Source organism: Thamnophis sirtalis, unplaced genomic scaffold (assembly GCF_051295495.1).
Source record: "Thamnophis sirtalis isolate CommonGarterSnake01/CBP01778 unplaced genomic scaffold, rThaSir2_p1.2 scaffold_14, whole genome shotgun sequence".
Lineage (NCBI taxonomy): Eukaryota > Metazoa > Chordata > Lepidosauria > Squamata > Natricidae > Thamnophis > Thamnophis sirtalis.
Window position 1 is genome coordinate 1,754,644 of NW_028261394.1, and position 21,784 is coordinate 1,776,427.

The window sequence follows — 21,784 nt, forward strand, 5'->3', positions numbered from 1 at the left end:
CTGCTCCCCACCTCCCCGCACTAACCAGAAGCTCCTCTCAATATTGCGGTGCCGACTGGTGACAGGGAGCCGCAGCAGGGGGACGAAAGAGCCACATGCGGCTCCAGAGCTGCAGTTTGCTGACCCTTGACTTAGAGAAGTGGAGAATCGACTCAGGCGTGGTTCAAACACATTGCATTACACCATCCACAAACACGGCACATGACAAAACACGACAGGATTGTTTCTCAAGCAGGAGTTGTTGGTTGTATTTGCACAATAAAAGTACGCAGAGCGGGAGACAATTCAGATTAAATAAATAGACCAAATATTGTGTGTGCACAGGGGGTGGGGGGTGGGGAGGGAGGCACACCCCCTGCTCCACCCTGTAATCTCCATGCGTTGACATCACATCTTGGTGATGCGAGGCGAGATTTCCTACGGAGTCATTTGAAGATTCCAGAAAAATCTTCCAACCAAGTTCATGACGACCAGTTTGAGTCCGTGGAAAAATGGCTCCAGGTGAAGTTTTCGAAAGGATTCTGAAGTATTTCTCACGCACACACACAATTACACTCCAACACCGACAAAATCTATTTGGAGAACGGCAAATGTTAGGACGAGCTTGCTCCCAGACCAAGCGAGAACCTACTTACTGTAGACTAAAAGGTGGGTGGAGTAATCTGTCTTGGGATTGTGTCCTTTGAGGTAACTTAGTGCAGAGCAATAGCAATAGCTCTTAGACTTATATACTGCTTCACAGTGCTTTCCAACCCTCTCTAAGCGGTTTAGAGAGTCAGCCTACGCCCCCCCCCAACAATCTGGATCCTCATTTTATTGACCTCGGAAGGAGGGAAGGCTGAGTCAATCCTTAAGCTGGTCAAGATCGAACTGCTGGCAATGGGCAGAGTTAGCCTGCAATACTGCATTTAACCTCTGGGAGGGAGGGAAGGCAGTAAGGATGGATGGATGGAAGGAAGGAAGGACGATAGCACTTAGACTTATATACTGCTTCATAGTGCTTTTACAGCCCTCTCTAAGCAGTTTTACAGAGTCAGCCTCTTGCCCCCAACGATCTGGGTCCTCATTTTGCCCACCTTGGAAGGTTGGAAGGCTGAGTCAAACTTGAACCTGGTGAGATCTGAACTGCCAAACTGCAGGCAGCCGGCAGTCAGCAGAAGTAGCCTGCAGTACTGCACTCTGACCACTGCGCCACTGTGGCTCAGAGAAAGGAAAAACTAGCAGGCCAAGATTAGAATCTTCTAGAGAAGATGGGAAGGTTCCACATGAAGATGTGATACAGATATGCTCTGGCCCAAAGTCGATCTCTACCTGAAGGATGGAGAGTAGAATCCATCCAGGTAGAAGCAAGGGATGTACAAAGTGTCTCGTTTCAGAGATAGGACAGAATATTTGTAGCCTGGGGATGAATTGTGAGTAAGGTTTTTGGTATTCTCTGAGCTGGATGGTTTTCTTGCAGATGTTTTGTGACCCAACTAGGAAACATCATCAATGCTGCAAGTGTCCACCATTCCCTTGTAACACTGATGATGTTCCCTAGTTGGGTCACGAAACATCTGCAAGAAAACCCCAGGTTCAAAGAGGGCAAAGCCCCCATTGAGATGTAATGTTCTGCAGAACTTCGGAATACTTTCTTTTTTTCCCAGTCTAGCATCTTTGGCCAGTTCTAAGGTTGCTCCCCAAACTGTCCACAAATAAATCCTTAAGAACCCACACCCTGCTTACTCTCGGAAAACATTCAGGGATCCCGTGGAACAACCAAAAAGTCAGGAATTGAAGGGAACAACAGGGAATTGAAGACTTTTCTGTATTATGTGCAACATCATGCATGGATTTGACTTCCCAGTAACAGATCCATCTTGGTTTTTTTGACCCCCCCAATGCTCCCTGGATTCTAGAAAGCTCTGAAATCAAAAGATCCTTTGGGTGAACGTGCCTGTGAGATGGTGGCTGGGCACATGAGGTCAGGAGGCTACCGATCTCCTTGCGCTCTGGAACATTTCTTGGATGTCCATTGCAACAAGGGTCATTTGAGTTCCGGAAGCATCAATGTCCATCCGTTGGAGGCCAAAGATGAGGATGGCCATCGTCTTGAATGACGAAGACCCCACAGAAATTTAAAGAGGGATGGGGAACCATCCTGAGTTGATCTATTCAATGAGGAGCCTTCAACATAGTTGGATGACTTGGCCAACAGAGACTCAAGGACTTCCTTTCGCTGCCAAAACCGGCTGACATTTGAGGCCACCGCTCTTCCTTCTGACATGCCAACACAGACCCAAGGAAGGGAACAGGTTTCTTCTTCTTCTTCTTCTTCTTCTTCTTCTTCTTCTTCTTCTTCTTCTTCTTCTTCTTCTTCTTCTTCTTCTTCTTCTTCTTCTTCTTCTTCTTCTTCTTCTTCTTCTGCCAGTAAACTCAAGAAGATAGCCTTCAGGCAACCAACCTGCTCTTTGTTGGCCTTGCTGAGAACTCTTCAAGCTTCAGCAAGCCCGCTTGCTCTCCAAGACGGCCTTCCAGTCATCAGCCCACGAGTGCAACCGGTGGCAAGAAGACAGGAGCTGCAGATGCTTGTTGTGGCAGGCGGTGAAAAGCACGTGTTCCCAGGTGGGAGACCGTTCAGCTCCTGGAACGGAAAGGAAAGACAGCCGGTGAAGAGGTTGGGTTGGGTCTCTCCAAAATGGTGCATATCAGTCTACCTTTTGGGCCCTGCAGGGCAGAGGTGGGTTCCTACCAGTTCACACCTATTCGGTAGAACCGGTTCGTCAAATCTACCGAACCGGTTAGAAGAGTTTCCACCAGTGGACCCGGAAAGCAGGCCACACCTACAGAAGAGGTTCCAAAAATTTTTGAAACCCACCACTGGTCCTTGGATATGATTATTCTACACTCTCATGCTCCTATTTATAAAACTCAGGGCCTCTGTGGAAGGTAAGGATGACTACTGCGTTTGTGGTGCAATCAGAGCATTGCGTGTGTTGAAGTTGTTTTAACGCAAACCAAAGATGCCTTTCAAAAAACAAGTTTACATCATATTCTTATGCATGCCAGGGCTGTGTGTGAGGTAATTTAAGGTGGTTCTGACAAGTGTCGTCGGCATCTTCATATCCGGTCACATGGGCGGCAAGCCACTCCCATCTGGTCACATGGGCGGCAAGCCACTCCCATCCGGTCACATGGGTGGCAAGCCACTCCCACAAAGGAAGCCACACCCACAGAGTAGGTTCGAACAATTTTTGAAACCCACCACTGCTCCAGGGCAGTGGTAAGATTCAATTTAAAAAAAAAATAGTTTTTATTAAACAATTTTACCTTTAAATACAAAAAAGGAGACAAACAACAAACTAAACAAAAAAACAAGAAAAAAACAAGACAAAAATAACCATATAAAATAGTTATACAGCCTTCTGTATTGGCATTCATGCTTAGCCTTTGTAGTTCCACCCTTCTACACTGCCTTCCAATCGGTTTTAACTTCGATAATCATGGAATGACAGTTGAACATACACTTGTAATGTTATTCATTGTTCATATTGCCATTATATTTACATTGTGGTCAGTACTTTAAGTTTGATAGAATTTATAAGTAGCTAGAAAACAGAAGCCGAAAGAGGAAATGGAAGTCTTCATTTGTGTGTGTTTTCCCCAAACTAGTATTGAATAAAAATTAGCCAAAGTTACTACTTACTATCAAAGTTAAAGTACGGGATTCAATTTTTTTTTACTACTGGTTCTTTGGGCGTGGCTTGGTGGGCGTGTTGTGACTTGGTGGGTATGGCAGGGGAAGGATATTACAAAATCTTTTGTCTTTTATTTTTTGTCTGTACCCCCCTTCCCTGATTTGAATTGTGAGCCGCCCTGAGTCCCCTTCGGGGGAAAAGGGCGGCATATAAATATAATAAAATCAAAAATCAAATCAATCAAAATCTCCCATTCCCAACCCCACCAACTTTCTTCCAAGCTCTGTTCTTCTGTGCAGGGTAACAAAAGAAGATCCAGCCGATCAGCTGGGACTAGGGAGGCGGTGAATCACTGGGGGCGAGGCCAGCCAGAGGTGTTATTTCCCGATTCTCCGATTTCCGCTACCGGTTCTCCAGAAGTGGTCAGAACCGGCTGAATACCACTTCTGCTCCAGGGATTGTCTTCCCCATCACCAATCCTCCCTAACTTACCTACGATATCAGGCCGGTCATCAATCAACATGTGTCCAGAGACGATCGTCTTATCCCGGGTGAGAATCAAGTGCTCCAAAAATTCGTGCCCGAAATGCTTCTCTATCCAAGCGAACTGGAAAGCAGCAGAGGACATAAAGGTGAAAACTTTCGGCTGGAGGACGAGAAAGGAGCTTTTTCTGTAGGACGGGGAGAGCGATAAAATGAAAGCTACCCAGACTCATTTTTTAGGGTGAGATGGATAGCGTTATAAAGCCCTTCATGGTATTGGACCTGGGTACTTGAGAGACCGCCTCCTGCCAATTACCTCCACTAGACCGATTAGATCCCACAGATTGGGCCTCCTCCGAATTCCATCCGCCGGCCAGTGTCGACTGGCGACTACCCGGAGGAGAGCCTTCTCTCTGTGGCTGCTCCGACCCTCTGGAACGAGCTCCCCGTGGAGATTCGAACCCTCACCACCCTCCAGGCCTTCCGCAAAGCCCTTAAAACCTGGCTGTTCCGACAGGCCTGGGGCTAAAGAGCTTCTGCCCCCCTCCTCGAATGGTATGACTGCTGTGTGTTTTAAACCATGCATTGTTTTGTGTCGTTTTTAATTTTGTCTGTATCCCCCCTTCCCTGGTTTGAGTTGTGAGCCACCCTGAGTCCCCTTCGGGGGAAAAGGGCGGCATATAAATAAAATCAACATTCAACATTCGTTATTAATTTACTGCATTTTTGGGAATATGACACACTTTTTTCCTCCCTAAAAGAGGGTGAAAATTTGGGTGCGTCTTATACACCGAATGTAGCTCCACCCACCCTTTCGCCTCTGCCTCCTAGCAATTTGCCTCCTTGCAGCAAATAGCAAACAGCCTGTTTCAGTTTTAGCTGCAGCACAGCCTGATTAGCACAAGCAGCTAATCGGCCTGCAGGGACTGCCATTGCCTATTGCCGACTCCACACACCCCATTTTCGGCCTCTGCACCTCATTTTTGGCCTCTATGCTCCATTTTCTGCCCATTCCGATCCCCGGAAAATGGGGTGTTCGTAGGCTGAAAATGGTGTACACAGAGGTGGCAATAGGCTATGGCAAACCCTGCAGCCTGAAACAGCTGATCCTCGGGAGGCCGATCCAACCGACAATCAGCTGCTTGTGCTAATCAGGCTGTGCTGAAGCTGAAACTGGCTGTTTGCCGTTTGCTGCAAGGAGGCAAATTGCTGGGAGGCAGAAGCAGTTTTTTTCCCCCTTGTTTTTCCTCCCCAAAAGCTAGGTGTCAGCCTCTGCTTTGCTATTGCCTCGGCTGCCATGAAACGGGGAGGGCGGGCATGGTATTTGGGTGGGGTTACTCTTTGTGCTGGAGGAAGGTTCTGGAGTTCACCGGCTGATCGGACTACGCATGCGTGGGAGTTTCCCGCCAGGATTAACGGCGTCGACATTCCATCTTCGTGATGCCTTTTGAAGTTATCTCGCACCTGACACTTGGGAGAATTATGATTGGCCTCTAACTGTGATGCCAAGGGGTGGGGAATGGGCTATTCTATATATCAATCGCTTTCGCGCCTAAATGTTCAGACTTCGCTTCGCTATGCCTTTAATCATTTTTAATTAGTAAAAGTACACTTGATTTCCACACATGGAGACTGGTGGTCATTCTTTCCTAATTAGTAAATGAAGAGGAGCTGACACTAGGTGCGTCTTATACTCTGAAAAATACGGCAATACGCAAATAAATAAAAATAAATTAACCCTGTTGGCAAAGGGTTCCTGCCAACAAGCCAACTCTGAGAGAAGGAAGGGAGCTGGGAGGTGAGGTTACATCAGAGCAATTCCTTTAAAACCTGCAGTGCTGAGCTTGCCTTAATATAAAATCCTGGTTCTCCTGATTTAATCACTGAGTATCTCGAGATTTGTTGAGCAGGTTTTACCTTTTCGTATGCGCAATAGCGATACTTCTTGATGGGACTCGTGCATATGAAGACTTCAGTCCTAACATGAAGAGAGAGAGAGAGAGATTTCTGTTATTTTTCCACAATTGGATTCTGATTCTCCCACAGAACTTTCTATGCATGGGGGTGGTGGAGGGGGGGGGTAGCAACTGGTTTGTGATGCAGGGATTTAGTTGACAAAGAATTTTCAGCTTCCCAGGTCTTCTACAGACTGGAATGCTTGGGCCATTTCCCACTCCAAGTCCTGGAACTTCTCCGGAAGGGGCAGGATTTCTCACCCCCACCCCCCCACCAGACAGTTTTTCCATCTCCAGCATCTGCTCTCCCACTCACCAGAAAAAAAAACAAGGATGCTTAGTTTTGAAAACAGGATTTTATCTTTTTTTAAAAAAAAACAACAACTGGAGGTTTTCAAAAGTGGACAACCATTTGACCAGGATGGTCTCCTGCCTTGAGTGCGGGCTGGACTAGAAGACCTCCGAGGTCCCTTCTTCCAGCCCTAGGATTCTACGTTGCGGGCTTAATCTAGAGAAGCACAGCGGATGAAACATCTGGAGAACCTTGCTGCTGTCCCCATTTTGATGGCCCTTTGATACTTACCCTTCTAATCCTGCCATCTCCTTCACGGCCTCCACAGCCCCTGGCAGGGGGTCGAGCTCCATGAAAAAGTCCTTGGATTCCCAAATACTGATAGCCTTTTCCTGCAAAGTGGTGGGAGGGGGGGGAGAGGGAGAGAAACATGCGCACAGATGCAAATACACCAGCACACGCATGGATCCCCTGGATTCCATGCGTTTCGAGACACTGGCCACGTGTCTCGAAACGCATGGAATCCAGGGGATCCATTTCCCCCGCCATCCGTTTTTCACACTTACGACCCCTGAAGCATCCCCCCCCCCCACAGTCCCCTGATCGAAATCCAGACTCTTGGCAGTGGCCTCCCATTTATGACGGCTGCCATGTAGTCCCCCATTTTTGTGACCTTCTGACAGGTCAATGGATAAGAGCAGATCCGCTCTTAAGAGCCGTGTTATTGACTTAACCCTGGCAGTGATTCGCTTAACGACTGTGGCAAGAAAGGTTGCAAAATGGGGGGGGGGGCGGCGAAACTCACTGAACAAATGTTCTCACTTAGCGACATCAATTTTGGGCTGAATTGTGGTCCTAAGGGCAGGGCTACCTGCCTTTGAAATACCTGTGTGTGTGTTTGTTTGTGTGTGTGTTTGTTTATGTGTATGTGTGTGTTTGTGTGTGCGTGCGCGTGCCTGTGTGTGTGTGTTTGTGTGTGTGTGTTTGTGTGTGCTTGTGTGTGTGTGTTTGTTTGTGTGTGCGTGTTTGTTTATGTGTGTGTGTGTTTGTGTGTGCATGCACGTGCTTGTGTGTGTGTTTGTTTATGTGTGTGTTTGTTTGTTTGTGTGTGCGTGTTTGTTTATGTGTGTGTGTGTTTGTGTGTGCATGCACGTGCTTGTGTGTGTGTGTGTTTGTTTATGTGTGTGTTTGTTTATGTGTGCGTGTTTGTTTGTGTGTGTGTGTTTGTGTGTGCATGCACGTGCTTGTGTGTGTGTTTGTTTATGTGCGTGTTTGTTTATGTGTGTGTGTTTGTGTGTGCATGCACGTGCTTGTGTGTGTGTGTGTTTATGTGTGTGTGTGTTTGTTTGTGTGTGTGTGTGTTTATGTGTGTGTGTGTTTGTGTGCGCATGCACGTGCTTGTGTGTGTGTGTGTTTGTTTATGTGTGTGTGTGTGTGCTTGTGTGTGTGTGTGTGTGTTTGTGTGTGTGTGTTTATGTGTGTGTTTGTGTGCGCATGAACGTGCTTGTGTGTGTGTGTGTTTGTTTATGTGTGTGTGTGTGTGTTTGTGCGTGCTTGTGTGTGAGAACGGGACTCACGCTCAGTTCGGGCCGGAGCTTCCCGTATTGCTCCGAGACCCAGAAGCCGCGCCGCTCGTCCAGCGTGATGTAGGGCAGGTCCGGGTAGCGGGCGCGGTACTTCTTCAGGAAACCCCCCTCGAAGTCGGCCAGCACCCCGTCCATGTCCACCAGCACCCGCAGCGGCCGGGACGGAGGGGCAGCCGCCGAATGCGCCCCGACGGAGCCCGCGGCCAACACCCGCTGCGGGAGCCGGAGGAGGCTGCGGGGGCCCCGGCGGATCATGGCCGGGTAGGGGCGTCTCTGGGCGGGGGGAAGAGACCCCCACCCCCTTCAAGGCAGGACCGGCCCCTCCGGCCGCCTTCACCCCCGGCCAGCCATCGCCCGCCCTTGCCGCAAGATCCGAAGGTTACGGAGGGAAAGCGCCCGGCGGCCACTGCGGGACTCGGGGCTCCTGGGTGGGCTGGTGGGGGAAGGAAGGAGGTATGGAGGGAAGAAGGAAGGAAGGGTTAGAAAGAAGGAAGGAAGGAGCTATGGAGAGTGGGAGGAAGGATTGGAAGGAAGGAAGGAAAGAGGGGAAGAGGGAAGGAGATATGGAGAGTGGGAGGCTGGAAGGAAGGATTAGAAAGAAAGAAGGAAGGAAGGCGGGAGGGAGGGAGGGATCAGAAAGGAGGAAGGAAGGAGGTATGGAGGGAAGACGGAAGGATTAGAAAGAAGGAAGGAAGGAGCTATGGAGAGTGGGAGGAAGGATTGGAAGGAAGGAAGGAAAGAGGGGAAGAAGGAAGGAGATATGGAGAGTGGGAGGCTGGAAGGAAAGATTAGAAAGAAAGAAAGAAGGAAGGCGGGAGGGAGGGATCAGAAAGGAGGAAGGAAGGAGGTATGGAGGGAAGACGGAAGGATTAGAAAGAAGGAAGGAAGGAGGTATGGAGGGAAGAAGGAAGAAGCTATGGAGAGTAGAAGGCTGGAAGGAAGGATTAGAAAGAAAGAAGGAAGGAAGGAAGGAAGGAAGGAAGGAAGGAAGGAGGGTGGGTGGGAGGGAGGGAAGGAGGGAGGGATCAGAAAGGAGGAAGGAAGGAGGTATGGAGTGGGGAGGAAAGAAAGGAAAGAGGGAAGAAGGAGGGAAGGATTAGAAAGAAGGAAAGAAGGAGGTATGGAGGGGGAGGAAAGGAAAAGAAGGAAAGAAGAAGGGAGGGTAGGAGGAATAAGGAAGGGAGGGATTAGAAAGAAGAGAGGAAGGGTTGGGGAGAGACAGAGCGAGGGGGCCGAGGAAAAGAAAAGAAAGAGAAAGAAAGGCAAAGGAAAGAGAGAACAGCAAACGCGAGATGGCTTGCCCAAAGCCTCCCAGCGAGCCGGGGGGAGCCGCTCCAGTTCAGCCGAGCCCCAGGCCGGCCTCTTCCCTCCAGCAACCGGCCCGGCGGGGGTTCCGCTTCTCCGTGCCGTCGCCTGCGAAAGGGCGGCGGGGAGGGTGGGGGGGGGGAAGGCTGGGCAGCGAGCCGCGGCTTCTCCTTTCCGTGCCAACCCGGGAGCCTCGCGCGCCCCGCTGCGTCCTCGCGCGCCCTCGCTCCGGGCCTCTCTCCGCTCCTTTCCCCCGGCCGCGGAGCTGGCCAGGCAGAACCGCTGCAGCGGGGCTTTAGGGAAGCGGCAGGGAGAGAGGAAGGCGAAGCAGGCCTGGCGTGGGCTGGAAGGGTCAGGGGGCCTGCGGGGGTCTTCCAGGAAATAAAGCCAGAAAGGGGGTCTGGTTCTCCCTTTGCCCACTAAGCCACCTTAGGGAAAGGCAGCAGCGTTCCTGGAAATGCCCACCTTTTTATACAAAAGCATCTCTTCACATTTGTCCAGATTTTATTGCAAGGCTTTTCCTGCATTGCAACTCCCTTCCTAAGCACCCTCTAGGTTTTTCACTGAAGCTTCACTTAATGACCAGTTGGTGGCCTCCCCATTGCGGACACTCAAGGAGGGCCATTTATAGAACCGACGGGATAGACCATCCAGAAGGTCTCAGCGTCTTGCAACCAGCAAACCTCTGGATTTCAAGCCTGAAAACCGACTGCCCTGAAGACCCCAGAAGCATTTCTGATGCAAGTTGAATTCAAATTCTGCTCTCTGGTCAAGGGGGTGGCCAGGGCCAACGGAAGTCCAGGGATTTGAGCCTCCGGGCACAAATTAGGATATTTGGTGGGGCCCTGACTGTCTTTTCTGACTTGTTGATGGTTTTCCTGGAGGATCCATCTGGCTGAGGTCACCCACCTAGGCAGGTTCCAGATCCCTGCATCGCGGCAGGGTGAAGGAGCATTTCTTCCATGGCAGGAATCAAAGAGGGTTGAGGCTCCCTCCTCTATTTTTAAGTGGCAGAAGCTTGGGCGGAGAAGACCTACGTGATAAACCGTCACATTAAATCCTTCTACGTATAAAGGACACACGATAAAGCAAAACCAGAATAACAGACTATTATTCTGGAGGGGACCTTAGAGGTCTTCTAGTCCAACCAACATTCCAGACCAAGAGTGGTCCAATCTCACAAATGCCTAGATGACAAAATTCTTTTCCCCCCTTGTTCCTGGATTGGTGGAAGAGCCAAAAGCCCATTTTTAAAGTAGCAAGATTAAGAATCTAATCTAACATTTTGGATTATCTTGGTTTTGCATTGCATTTGCAAAGGAGGTTTTTTAATATATCTATATATGTATGTATGAAATAAAGACAATGCAAAACACACATTTATTTAATAATGATATGCACATCGTGTTTAATTATATGTAGATGTTTAATAGTGTAGATAATAATAAACAGACATTTCACAATTTTCTGTCTGCATGAAGCCCCTCCTCCCGCTTTTGCAGCAAAAAGGGCGGGGCGACGGAGACTGTTGTCGAACCACTGCGCGTGCGCGAAAACCGCCCAGGGCAGGAAGCGGCCGTCTAGGCTCGCCCACTTCCGGGTGGCAGGCGATCCCCATGGCAACACCCCCAGCCGGGCTCTCGCGCCGCGAGCCGGAAGTGACGTTCCAAAAGCGCGGCCCCCGATTGGCCCTGCGCGGCGTCGACGTCGGTCCCGCTGCGTCTGGGAAAGGAGCAGGAGGCTGAGGCGGCTCCTCCGCGGCTGCTGACCCGGCCGGGCCTTTCCCTCCCCCTTCCCCGCGCCGCCATGGCGTCCGCCCTGGAGCAGTTCGTCAACAGCGTCCGGCAGCTCTCGGCCCAAGGTGAGGCGCAAGGCCGGGGCGCGCACGTGGAGGCCGCTGCCGTCCTCCGGTCCGGCTGCGGCCCCGGGCGGCCTCCGAGAAAGGGGGGGCCGGGAGGGAACCCGCCTCCCGAAGATGCCCGTTGGCTGCCGCGTCTGTCTGCCTGCGGGCGGGGCGGGGCTTCGGGGGTGCCGCCTCTTGGTTTGCAAACCCCTCGCGGGCGGGGGAGGAAGGGAAGGGGGGGGGAGCAGAGGAGCCCTTCCCCAACCTGGCGCTCCTGGGCTGGCTGGGAATTGGGGAGGAGGAGGGAAGGGAGGGGGGAGAATCAGGACCGGGGGAGGGGGTCACTCTGCCTGTTCACAGCTGGGCTTTCCCCTTCCCAGGCCTCTGGGATCGCCTGGTGGTCTCCTGTCCAAAGCCCAATTCCATTCTCTGATCTCTTGGAAGGTCAATGGGGGGGAGGTTGTCATTTGCATCCTGTGGGGCAGCCTCCGCCCTCCCCATCTACCCAGGACAGGCATCTAGCAATAGCAGTTAGACTTGTATACCGCTTCATAGGGCTTTCAGCCCCCTCTAAGCGGTTTACAGAGTCAGCATATCGCCCCCACAGTCTGGGTCCTCATTTCACCCACCTCGGAAGGATGGAAGGCTGAGTCAACCTTGAGCCGGTGAGATTTGAACCGCCGATCTGCAGTTAGCAGTCAGCTGAAGTGGCCTGCAGTACTGCACCCTAACCACTGCGCCACCAGGCTAAACCACCACCACCACCCGCCTCCCAAAGGATCAATCTTTGCTTTGCCCCCTTCTGTATTCTGCCCATCTACCCAGCTTGACTTTTTCTTTGGTTTTTATTTAAATAAACGTATTTAAATAAATAAATTTCCTGATGGTGAGAACAATTAATCAATGGAACAACTTGTCTCCAGAGGTTGTGAATGCTCCAACACTGGAAGTTTTTTCAGAAGATGTTGGATAACTATTTTGTCTGAAGTGGTGTAGGGTTTCTTGCCTAAGCAGGGGGTTGGACTAGAAGACCTCCAAGACCCCTTCCAACTCTGTTATTCTGTTCTATTCTAAAGAGCCTAGCGGTGGCTGGCATGCAAGAACATTTTAAAGCATGAAATCCATGGAAGCCAGCTTTTAGTCGATAAAGAAAAATAAATCCTTAAAGAAAAAGAATTCCATGTTCTTTAGAATAACAAGGTAGCTTTATGATCCCTGGTTTTCTATTGTTGAGAGGCGTTTCAGCATCTCCGTGGAGGTGCAGTTTTATAAGCTTCTGGTTTTGGCTCCCTTGCATCAAAGTGTTTGTCTATAAAAGCAATGGCTCATGGGCTAAGACGCTGAGCTTATTGATCAGAATGGTCGGCAGTTCAGTGGTTTGAATCCCTAGCGCTGCGTAACAGAGTGAATTCCCATTAGTTGCCCCAGCTTCTGTCAACCTAGCAGTTCGAAAACACATAAAAATGCAAGTAGAAAAATAGTAACCACCTTTGGTGGGAAGGGAACAGCATTCCGTGCGCCCGGTGTTGAGTCATGCCTGCCACATGACCACTGAGACGTCTTCGGACAGTGCGCGAGGGGAACCTTTACATTATAAAAGCTATATTTCTCAGCTTGGAAGTTGGTTTAAGGGCCTAACTTTGCTCTGGAAAATCATGGACGAATCAACTCCCTTTTGTTGTTTCAGTTTTTGTCTCGTTTTAAATGTAATTCTATCCTTCTAAAGATCCCTGATTTGGGGGCTTTCTAATTTCATTTTTATTTGTAGGAACACCAAGGGTTATTTTAATTATTTTCCAAATGGTTATCTTCAGTTTTATGAGTGTTTATGAAAATTGTCTATATATTTACATAAGTGTGTATGCATTGTTTTGGGGTATTTAAATTTTAGGAGACTTACATGGAAGACTCTATCCTAGGCTGAACTGTTTTCATTGAGGGATTGAAAGGGTAGGGATTCAGCTGGGGTGCTGTCCATGGTATTAAATGGTTGGGGACAGAAGCCTCTATATTACAGTGTTTCTCAACCTTGGCAACTTGAAGATGTCTGGACTTCAACTCCCAGAATTCCCCAGCCAGCGAATGCTGGCTGGGGAATTCTGGGAGTTGAAGTCCAGACATCTTCAAGTTGCCAAGGTTGAGAAACACTGCTCTATAATCTATTCCTATCCCAGCATTATTGTGATGTGAAAATTAACGGCTGGTAAGGGAGGCTAGAAAACAATTTTATTAATTCCAGCTTTCCTTTTTGGTCCATAAAAATAGATCGGTCAACTGAGCCTTCTTGAAACAGCGTAGAATAAAAATATTAACAGAGCACCTTTTCTACAATTTGTTGTTTTGTGCTAAATAGCTGATTTTGTGACATTGTCCCCTAGTTTCCTGAGCGATTATAAATTGAGACATGTTCTCGCTGCTGTATATTTTTAATTACAGTATTGGCTTATTTTTTTACAGCTTTTACAGCTGACATAGATGGCTGTTCCGGTAGTATTTATTTCTTTGTAGAGGTGACCATTTATAGGGCAGAGAGTGATCTTTTTCTTACCTCACTTTTCAACCTTTTCGCCTCTCTCAGGGCAAATGACTCAGCTTTGCGAGCTGATCAACAAAAGTGGAGAACTGCTAGCGAAAAACCTCTCTCACCTGGATACCGTGCTCGGGGCCCTCGATGTCCAGGAACACTCACTGGGCGTGTTGGCTGTTTTGTAAGTGACCCTCCCTTATTGGAAGCTTTTCCTTCGGACTTGACTAGAGAGACAAACTTGATTTTCACGAGGCTTCCTATCTGTGAACCTTCTGCTTCACCTAATTCCATTTTTTTTTACAAAAAAAAAATGCATCCACTATCATGAAAAGTAAGCTTGATCCTTCCTCCGCTTACCACCACAATTGGGATCAGAAATCTGTTTGTAAGTCAGTGTGGTCATACGTCAAGGCAGCCACGTGACTGGATCCAAGATTGACATTTTCATGGTCGTTCAGCAAATCCTCACAGTCCTTATGCAAGTGGTACATTCTTCCAATTGGGTGGGGTTTGAGTATTTTTGTTTTGCTGGAAACTAGCAAAAATACACCTGACACTGGCAAAAAAAAATATCATTGCAGTCACAATTTAAAACTGGTCATAAACTGGTTGCCAAACACCAGAAATGTGGTTGTGTGAGCACAGGGGGGCAGGTTGTGCATTTAATGACAGCTGGAAGGACCCAAAAGCACCTGTTCTGCAGTCATAACTCAAAGGCTGCACATATTTCTCTCTACCCTATTTATTAACTAGATGCCCATCCGACTCATAACAGTGGCGGCACACAGCATGTACACAACAAAAACCCACAACCCGGCCATCTGACACACTTACCCTGCCCTTCGGGTGGGTTGCAGGGGTCCCAGAAAGAGATGGTTTGCATTGTGTGCTTTGTCTTCCTTTGTAGGTTTGTGAAGTTTTCTATGCCCAGCGTCCCTGATTTCGAAACGTTATTCTCGCAGGTCCAGCTTTTCATCAGCACTTGCAACGGGGAGCACATTCGATACGCCACCGACACTTGTAAGTGGCTCCTGCCATCCTGCGGCCTCCTTCGCCCAAAATATGCATTGGTTTTGCTAAGGAGTTGCAAATGAGCATTGTGTAAAAAATAAATAAATAAATACAGAGCCTACCTGACACCATTTAATTCAAATAGGTTTATATCCACAGTAGCTGTGGATATAAACTGAAACTAGCTGTATCTTTAGTGTCTGTGAATATGCATGAACACTCAATAACACAAACATAATTAGGAACAAACGACAGCAAAAATGGTAGGGAGAAATAACAAGGCCAATAAAAAGAAAGCATTTTCCTATAATACCAAAACTTTAATGCAAATTACTACAAAGCTATTTTTTTTTAAAAAAGGGGGAATTGAAGCTAAGCCACACAGGATCATACTGTGTGACCTATCCTTTTAATCAATAAAAGATCAGCTTGGAGAGATCTTTTCTCTCGGTGAGAGATGGGTTTTGATAGACAGAAAAAAAAACCACATTTTTTGTTACATCCTAAACGTATATCTACAGCTCTACTTATTGTCTATTTTCATAGATAGGGAAGCTCCAAATATAATTTTATTTATTTATTTATTTATTTAATCAATTTATAGGCCGCCCAATCCTGGAGGACTCCAGGCGGCTTACAACGAAAGAAAAGAAATAATAAGTGAAAATAAAAACAGGTTAAAATCAACACGCATACATTCGTTACGATCGGGGCTGGACCTCAACAATGAGGTCAACAGCCCCAGGCCTGTCGGAATAGCCAGGTTTTAACAGCTTTTCTGAAGGCCATGAGAGTGGGAAAGGTAATAAACCTTAACAACTTTAAACTTTAACCTCCTCCCAGGAGCATCACTGACTTAAAGGTCTAACTGAAAAGGAACTATCTGTGGACCAATTGTGGCCACTGGTGTGTGATTTTTTTTCCATGTTGTTCAATTCTCAGTTCCTTCTTTTTTCCCCCCTTCTTTCCAGTCGCTGGCCTGTGCCATCAGTTAACAAATGCCCTTGTGGAACGGAAGCAGGTAAGGAAGTTGAGCAGTGTGGTCCTTTGATTCTCAGGCTGCTGATCTTGAGGAAAGCTAGATTTTAAATGCTGTGTGTTAATGCTGAACAATACTCACCGGAGTAGAACACTGGCGTGTAAATAAAGATAGTAATCACAGTAAATAAACGCTTGCCAAGTTGGTGAGATATTTTTACATCTGTTTGGTGGGGGTAGGTGGGGGTGTACAGCTTTCTGGAGCTGCTCCACATATGTAGAAATCCCCTTTTTTGCGTGTATGTGGAAATTGACTCTTTTGCTTGCTTGCCAACAGCCCCTGCGCGGAATCAGCATTCTCAGGCAAGCTATAGACAAAATGCAGATGAATACCAACCAACTGACCTCAATACATGCTGATCTCTGCCAGGTGAGGATCCCTGAGTCAGGTGGGAAGTGAAGTCCTCCTACTAGCAGAGTGGGCCGCCCTGATAACACGATGCAGTATTATACTAGGGCTAACGGGAGCTTTGCTGCCCGTCGTGGCAATCCCTGCCCTTTCGTTGCCTGCAATCTTGTTTAAATTTGGCTGTTCCCAAGCTGAATTTCCCCAGTGCGATCAGGCTGGCTTCGAATTCCCCTATGTAGCCTCCCTCTCTCTGAGGGTTTGGGTTTCACACGTGTTATCACACAAAGGCCTGAACAAGTTTGCGTGGATCGTATGCACGATGACGGCGTGAAGCTGCCGACAGCAGGGACATACCCCCACGGGATAAAGAGAGTCCAGACGCCACCCACCCACCCTGCGATTCCTGTAAAAAGGAAATGGAGTTTTGACCCTACTACTTCCTAGAAAGTGCATGCTTTATCCTCCTACATGACAGTCTGTTATCTCTCTGTGGTTCTGATCGACCCACCAGTCCAGAGACGCAGCTACCCTGATATCATTTCACTGGCCTGATATTTGAGCTGCTTCCCCCCCCCCCCTCCACACCCCTTTCCCGTATTTTGCCTTGATTGATGATTCACGTTCTTGTTCTGAAGCAAATCAGACTAGCGGCTGTTGTTTGTTAATAACTCTGGTCTGTTTCATTTTAGCTCTGTTTATTAGCCAAATGCTTTAAACCTGCCCTCCCGTATCTAGATGTGGACATGATGGATATTTGTAAAGAAAACGGGGCCTACGATGCCAAGCACTTTCTGTGTTACTACTACTATGGTGGAATGATATACACTGGGCTCAAGAATTTTGAAAGAGCGCTCTATTTTTACGAGCAGGTAACTGTTTTTCCTCCCCTTTGGTGTCGCAAAATTTATTGAGGGCATGGCAGCCTGGTTTAAAACCAGCACATTCCTGCTTGGTTAGAGTATATTACTGGAAGTTGTGAGTCCTTGCAGCAGAGATAAAATCAGATTAGATTTTTATCCCAGTTTTTACAGAATATCCAGTCAACTCATGGCAGCAAACATATCTAATACTCCTTCTGTTTCCCCCATAACAACCCTAGGAGGTGGGTTGGCTTGAGAGACAAGGGCTGCGCTAAAGTCACCCAGCCAGCTTTCATGCCTAAGGTGGGACTAGAACTCACTGTCTCCTGGGTTTTTGGACCAGTACTTGAGAGACCGCCTGCTGCCAATTACCTCCTCTAGACTGATTAGATCCCACAGATTAGGCCTCCTCCGAATCCCATCCGCCGGCCAGTGTCGACTGGCGACCACTCGGAGGAGGGCCTTCTCTGTGGCTGCTCCGACCCTCTGGAACGAACTCCCCGTGGAGATTCGAACCCTCACCACCCTCCAGGCCTTCCGCAAAGCCCTTAAAACCTGGCTGTTTCGACAGGCCTGGGGCTAAAGAACCGTTGCCCCCGTCTCGAATGGTATGACTCTTGTGTGTTTTAAATTATGTATTGTTGCGTGTCGTTTTAATTTTTGTCTGCATCCCTCTCCCTTGGTTGAGTTGTGAGCCGCCCTGAGTCCCCTTCGGGGGAAAAGGGCAGCATATAAATAAAATAAACATTCAACAAACATTCAACAGTATCTGAACCACTGCACCAAACTGGTTCTTTTTTGCATTTTTGCATCTGTTAAAAGGCTGCGCTGAAAAAGCAAATGTTAATCTTTTTAAAATGTCATGGGGCTCTTTTGATTTTTCTTTCTGCAAGAGACTAAATTGCCGCCTGTCTAGAAACAGCCTCCCTTTGTCCACCAGGTGTAACGTAAGACCACAGCCTTTCCTTTGTCCTTGGAAAGCTGTTTTGAAATAAGACTTAGTTGAAATTCCATAATGTTAGGACAAAGTTGCATCATCCCCCCCCAGGGCATAACTTGGATCCCCAGGACTAACCTTCTGTTTTTATTTTTCAGGCTATAACCACCCCCGCCATGGCTGTCAGCCACATTATGTTGGAGTCATACAAAAAGTACATCCTCGTCTCCTTGATACTCCTTGGGAAAGTGCAGCAGCTGCCGAAATACACTTCCCAAATAATAGGCAGATTTGTTAAGGTGAGGCCCCAGGGATCCTGTTTGCTCAAAAACTAAGAGCCGAGGTGGCGCAGTGGGTAGAGTGCAGCACTGCAGGCCACTTCAGCTGACTGTTATCTGCAGTTCAGCGGTTCAAATCTCACCGGCTCAGGGTTGACTCAGCCTTCCATCCTTCCGAGGTGGGTAAAATGAGGACCCAGATTGTTGGGGGCAATATGCTGACTCTGTAAACCGCTTAGAGAGGGCTGAAAGCCCTATGAAGCGGTATAGAAGTCCAACTGCTATTGCTAACTTGGCAGGATGAGGGGGGGGGGGGAGGATATTTTCTTTCCTAGCTTTAGTAAAGTGAGCCGACTAACTAGATTGAAGGAATAATAGAAATGTTTTGATGGGTTCAGGGCAGCAGCCTGGGGGGGAAAAAAAGTACTTTGCAAACGTTTTGGGGAAGCAGAATAACAGAATTGTAAGGGACTTTAGAGGTCTTCTAGCCCAACCCCCTACTCAAGTTAGGAAACCTAACAACCAGAATAGGGATTAGGTGGGCCAGTCTTTTCTGGACCATTGGGGGTTGAATTGCCCACCCTTCTCCTCCCACAATCTGTCCTGTTTTCGCATTTCAGCCGCTTAGCAATGCGTACCACGAATTAGCGCAAGTGTATGCCACCAATAAGCCTTCTGAGCTGCGAAGTCTGGTGAACAAGCACAGCGAGACCTTCACCCGGGATAACAACATGGGCCTGGTGAAACAGTGCTTATCATCTCTCTACAAAAAGAACATCCAGAGGCTAACTAAGGTGAGGCACATCCCCCCCCCCATCCCAAGGCCTAGAGGGGGCTCCGTCCGGCTGAGAAAAAGGACGGGTGACTTTTCATTTGCCATCCGTTGCCTTCCAAAAGACAAGCCTTCTCTTCCTTTTAACACTCAGCAGTCCCTTGCAAATTCCACTTTGTAGGTGAGATTGTAGCGAAAGGGATAGCGGAAGAGATAACTTGTTCACTAACACTCAGCAGTCCCTTGCAAATTCCACTTTGTAGGTGAGATTGTAGCGAAAGGGATAGCGGAAGAGATAACTTGTTCACTAACACTCAGCAGTCCCTTGCAAATTCCACTTTGTAGGTGAGATTGTAGCGAAAGGGATAGCGGAAGAGATAACTTGTTCACTAACACTCAGCAGTCCCTTGCAAATTCCACTTTGTAGGTGAGATTGTAGCGAAAGGGATAGCGGAAGAGATAACTTGTTCACTAACACTCAGCAGTCCCTTGCAAATTCCACTTTGTAGGTGAGATTGTAGCGAAAGGGATAGCGGAAGAGATAACTTGTTCACTAACACTCAGCAGTCCCTTGCAAATTCCACTTTGTAGGTGAGATTGTAGCGAAAGGGATAGCGGAAGAGATAACTTGTTCACTATCTCCATTTGGCTGTGCTTTTTTTCTTTTCAGACCTTTTTAACACTGTCGCTACAAGACATGGCTAGCCGAGTGCAATTATCGGGGCCCCAGGAGGCAGAGAAATATGTCCTTCATATGGTAAGGCGTTTTGACTCGGCTGGAAATGATAAAACGAATAGCACAGAAGTAACCAAGCCAGGAAAGGTTCGTTCCAAGCAAAATCCTGCTTGATTCGTGTCTTTTTTTTTTTTTTAATGCAGATAGAAGACGGGGAAATTTTTGCAAGTATCAACCAGAAAGACGGCATGGTTTGTTTTCACGACAATCCCGAGAAATATAACAACCCGGCGATGCTCCATAACATTGACCAAGAGGTAAGTGAGGTTGGCTGATTCCGCCGTAACTTAGAACGGCCGTTAAATAAATGGTTGCGAGTCAGGGACTACCAGCCTACAGTGTTGGAGAACGCCGCTGTAGCACAGCTTCCACGACTCAAATATTTTCATTAGCTTATCAAAATGTAAAATGCGAGGAAAAATGAAGATAATGGGAAAATAAAGGAGGAAAAGTGGAAGAGAGGAAAGAGAAAAAAGAAATGCATTGACTTCCGACTCCTTTTGGCGCAGTAGAATAAGGGCATAACATAAAACCTTCCGTTTTTACTTTTGATAATATAGACCAGCCATTTCTATAACAGCAAACGTATAAAAATCAGAAAAAGCATCAAAAGTTTCACACACATCCCCCACCTCAAACATAAAAGTCCAGAAGCCGTTTCCTTCCGAGTAGAAACAGAAATTGTGTCCTTTTCTTTAATCAAAGCAATCAATTTCGTCCATAGTGGGCTGTAAAACAGCTTCCAAAGAAATCCCTTCTGTCTTCCTTTAGATGTTGAAATGTATAGAACTCGATGAGAGGCTGAAAGCGATGGATCAGGAGATCACCGTCAACCCACAGTTTGTGCAGAAGGTAAGCATCAGATCCATTCTGGAATCCAATACTATTTCGCCATACTCATTTTTTTTTAAACATCTTGGCCTTTCTGCTGCATTCTCCTCTCTGCTCAGTGTCCACCAAGATCACGAGAGATTCTGTTTTCTGCTCTTCCAGATTCAAAAACAGATTCCTGTTTTTCTTTTGCAGAGTATGGGCTCCCAAGAAGACGAATCAGGAAGCAAACCATCCAGTTATTCTTGAAAATCACATTTTTGCTTGCTACTCTCTTGTAAAACACACATATACATTAAAAAAAAAAACGCTAAAGAGAGACGGCTTTAGGATTTGAGTGTTAAAAAACAAAACCCCAAGAAGAAAGCAGAGAACTGTCTGTTGCATCTGAACTTAAAATGTCTTCTCAGTACTGTATGATTTTGGGGGGGGGAAATGCTCTTCAAAGAAAGGAAAAAAAAGTCTCATTCTGTTGTGGATTTATCTTGAGATTTAACGTTGTTAATGCATTAAATAATTCACTTTTTTGTTTTATGAATGTTACTGCTTTGGCAATGGCTTCCTTTTCAAAAAATTTCCATGCAGAGTAAAGTCTTATCAGGCGAGTTAAATTTCTGGTCATATGAAAACATTGTGTGGAAAGCAGTTTTCTTGAAATCGGAATGTTTTTAGTGAGCTTAAATTAAGGGAAAGTATTTATTGTTCTCTTTTCTCCCCACATTAATTTGGATGTAAAAGATGTGTTGCTTTGATTTGGCAGAGAGATAGAGAGAATTTTCTTGGCAATTTTATGGTCCCTCAAACTGCTTTAATACCTCCTGGCTACACCTGTGAAGTTGGGAGTTTCTTAACGGTTCCACCACAAAACCGCGCTCGACTAAACCGGGTAGCTGATGTCATCAACAGGGCGACAACAGCGCGGAGACAGAAGCATGCTGTAAACCCTAAACCTAAAATTAACACCTAAACCTAACCCCCCTAAACCTAATCCTAAACCTAACCCTTAACCTAACCCTAAACCTAATCCTAACCCTTAACCTAATCCTAACCCTAACCCTTAACCTAACCCTAAACCTAACCCTAACCCTAAACCTAACCCTTACCTTAAGTTGAATCGGCTTGCTTTCAAAGCGCTATTTAAAGTGCCCTTCTTTCTCCGCGCTGGCTGTTGTCGCCCTGTTGATGACGTCAGCAACGAGGTTTAATCGGGCGCGGCTTAGTCGAGCGCGGTTTTGACGGGTCACGTTTCTTAACATCATCTCTGTGTCTCTTCTTCCTCTGGTTATCTTCAACATGTTTGCTTG

General features: G+C 47.3%; 2 protein-coding genes across 3 annotated transcripts; one reads left to right on the plus strand and one right to left on the minus strand.

The window, feature by feature from the left end:
- Positions 1–220: 220 nt before the first annotated feature.
- On the minus strand, positions 221–8,884 carry NT5M (5',3'-nucleotidase, mitochondrial). 2 transcript variants are annotated; one of them, XM_087728613.1, is made up of 6 exons: positions 7,985–8,884; positions 6,699–6,799; positions 6,078–6,138; positions 4,170–4,284; positions 2,444–2,623; positions 221–572 (listed from the first exon to the last, which is right to left on the minus strand). In XM_087728613.1, exons 1-5 carry the CDS (start codon positions 8,246–8,248, stop codon positions 2,481–2,483), a joined length of 684 nt encoding a protein of 227 aa, XP_087584739.1. In that variant the 5' UTR covers positions 8,249–8,884; the 3' UTR covers positions 221–572; positions 2,444–2,480. The 2 variants fall into 2 exon arrangements, with proteins under 2 accessions (XP_087584739.1, XP_087584738.1); XM_087728612.1 differs by having other exon boundaries at positions 221–2,623; positions 7,985–8,882.
- A 2,117-nt stretch (positions 8,885–11,001) lies between these two features.
- On the plus strand, positions 11,002–21,018 carry COPS3 (COP9 signalosome subunit 3). Its single transcript, XM_087728509.1, has 12 exons — positions 11,002–11,159; positions 13,720–13,849; positions 14,576–14,688; positions 15,651–15,700; positions 15,995–16,087; positions 16,756–16,935; positions 18,022–18,162; positions 18,762–18,935; positions 19,584–19,670; positions 19,793–19,906; positions 20,421–20,501; positions 20,676–21,018. The coding sequence occupies exons 1-12, from the start codon at positions 11,105–11,107 to the stop codon at positions 20,727–20,729; spliced, it is 1,272 nt and encodes a 423-aa protein (XP_087584635.1). The 5' UTR covers positions 11,002–11,104; the 3' UTR covers positions 20,730–21,018.
- The last annotated feature ends 766 nt before the right edge of the window (positions 21,019–21,784 follow it).

Coding starts and splice junctions, on each gene's coding strand:
- NT5M (XM_087728613.1), bottom strand. CDS start 8,248: ATGATCCGCCGGGGCCCCCGCAGCCTCCTCCGGCTCCCGCAGCGGGTG. Junction 6,139..6,698: donor GAGATGGCAGGATTAGAAGG/GTAAGTATCAAA, acceptor TCTTCATGTTAG/GACTGAAGTCTTCATATGCA. Junction 4,285..6,077: donor GCTATTGCGCATACGAAAAG/GTAAAACCTGCT, acceptor GCTGCTTTCCAG/TTCGCTTGGATAGAGAAGCA.
- COPS3 (XM_087728509.1), top strand. CDS start 11,105: ATGGCGTCCGCCCTGGAGCAGTTCGTCAACAGCGTCCGGCAGCTCTCG. Junction 16,936..18,021: donor CGCTCTATTTTTACGAGCAG/GTAACTGTTTTT, acceptor TTTATTTTTCAG/GCTATAACCACCCCCGCCAT. Junction 19,907..20,420: donor TCCATAACATTGACCAAGAG/GTAAGTGAGGTT, acceptor GTCTTCCTTTAG/ATGTTGAAATGTATAGAACT.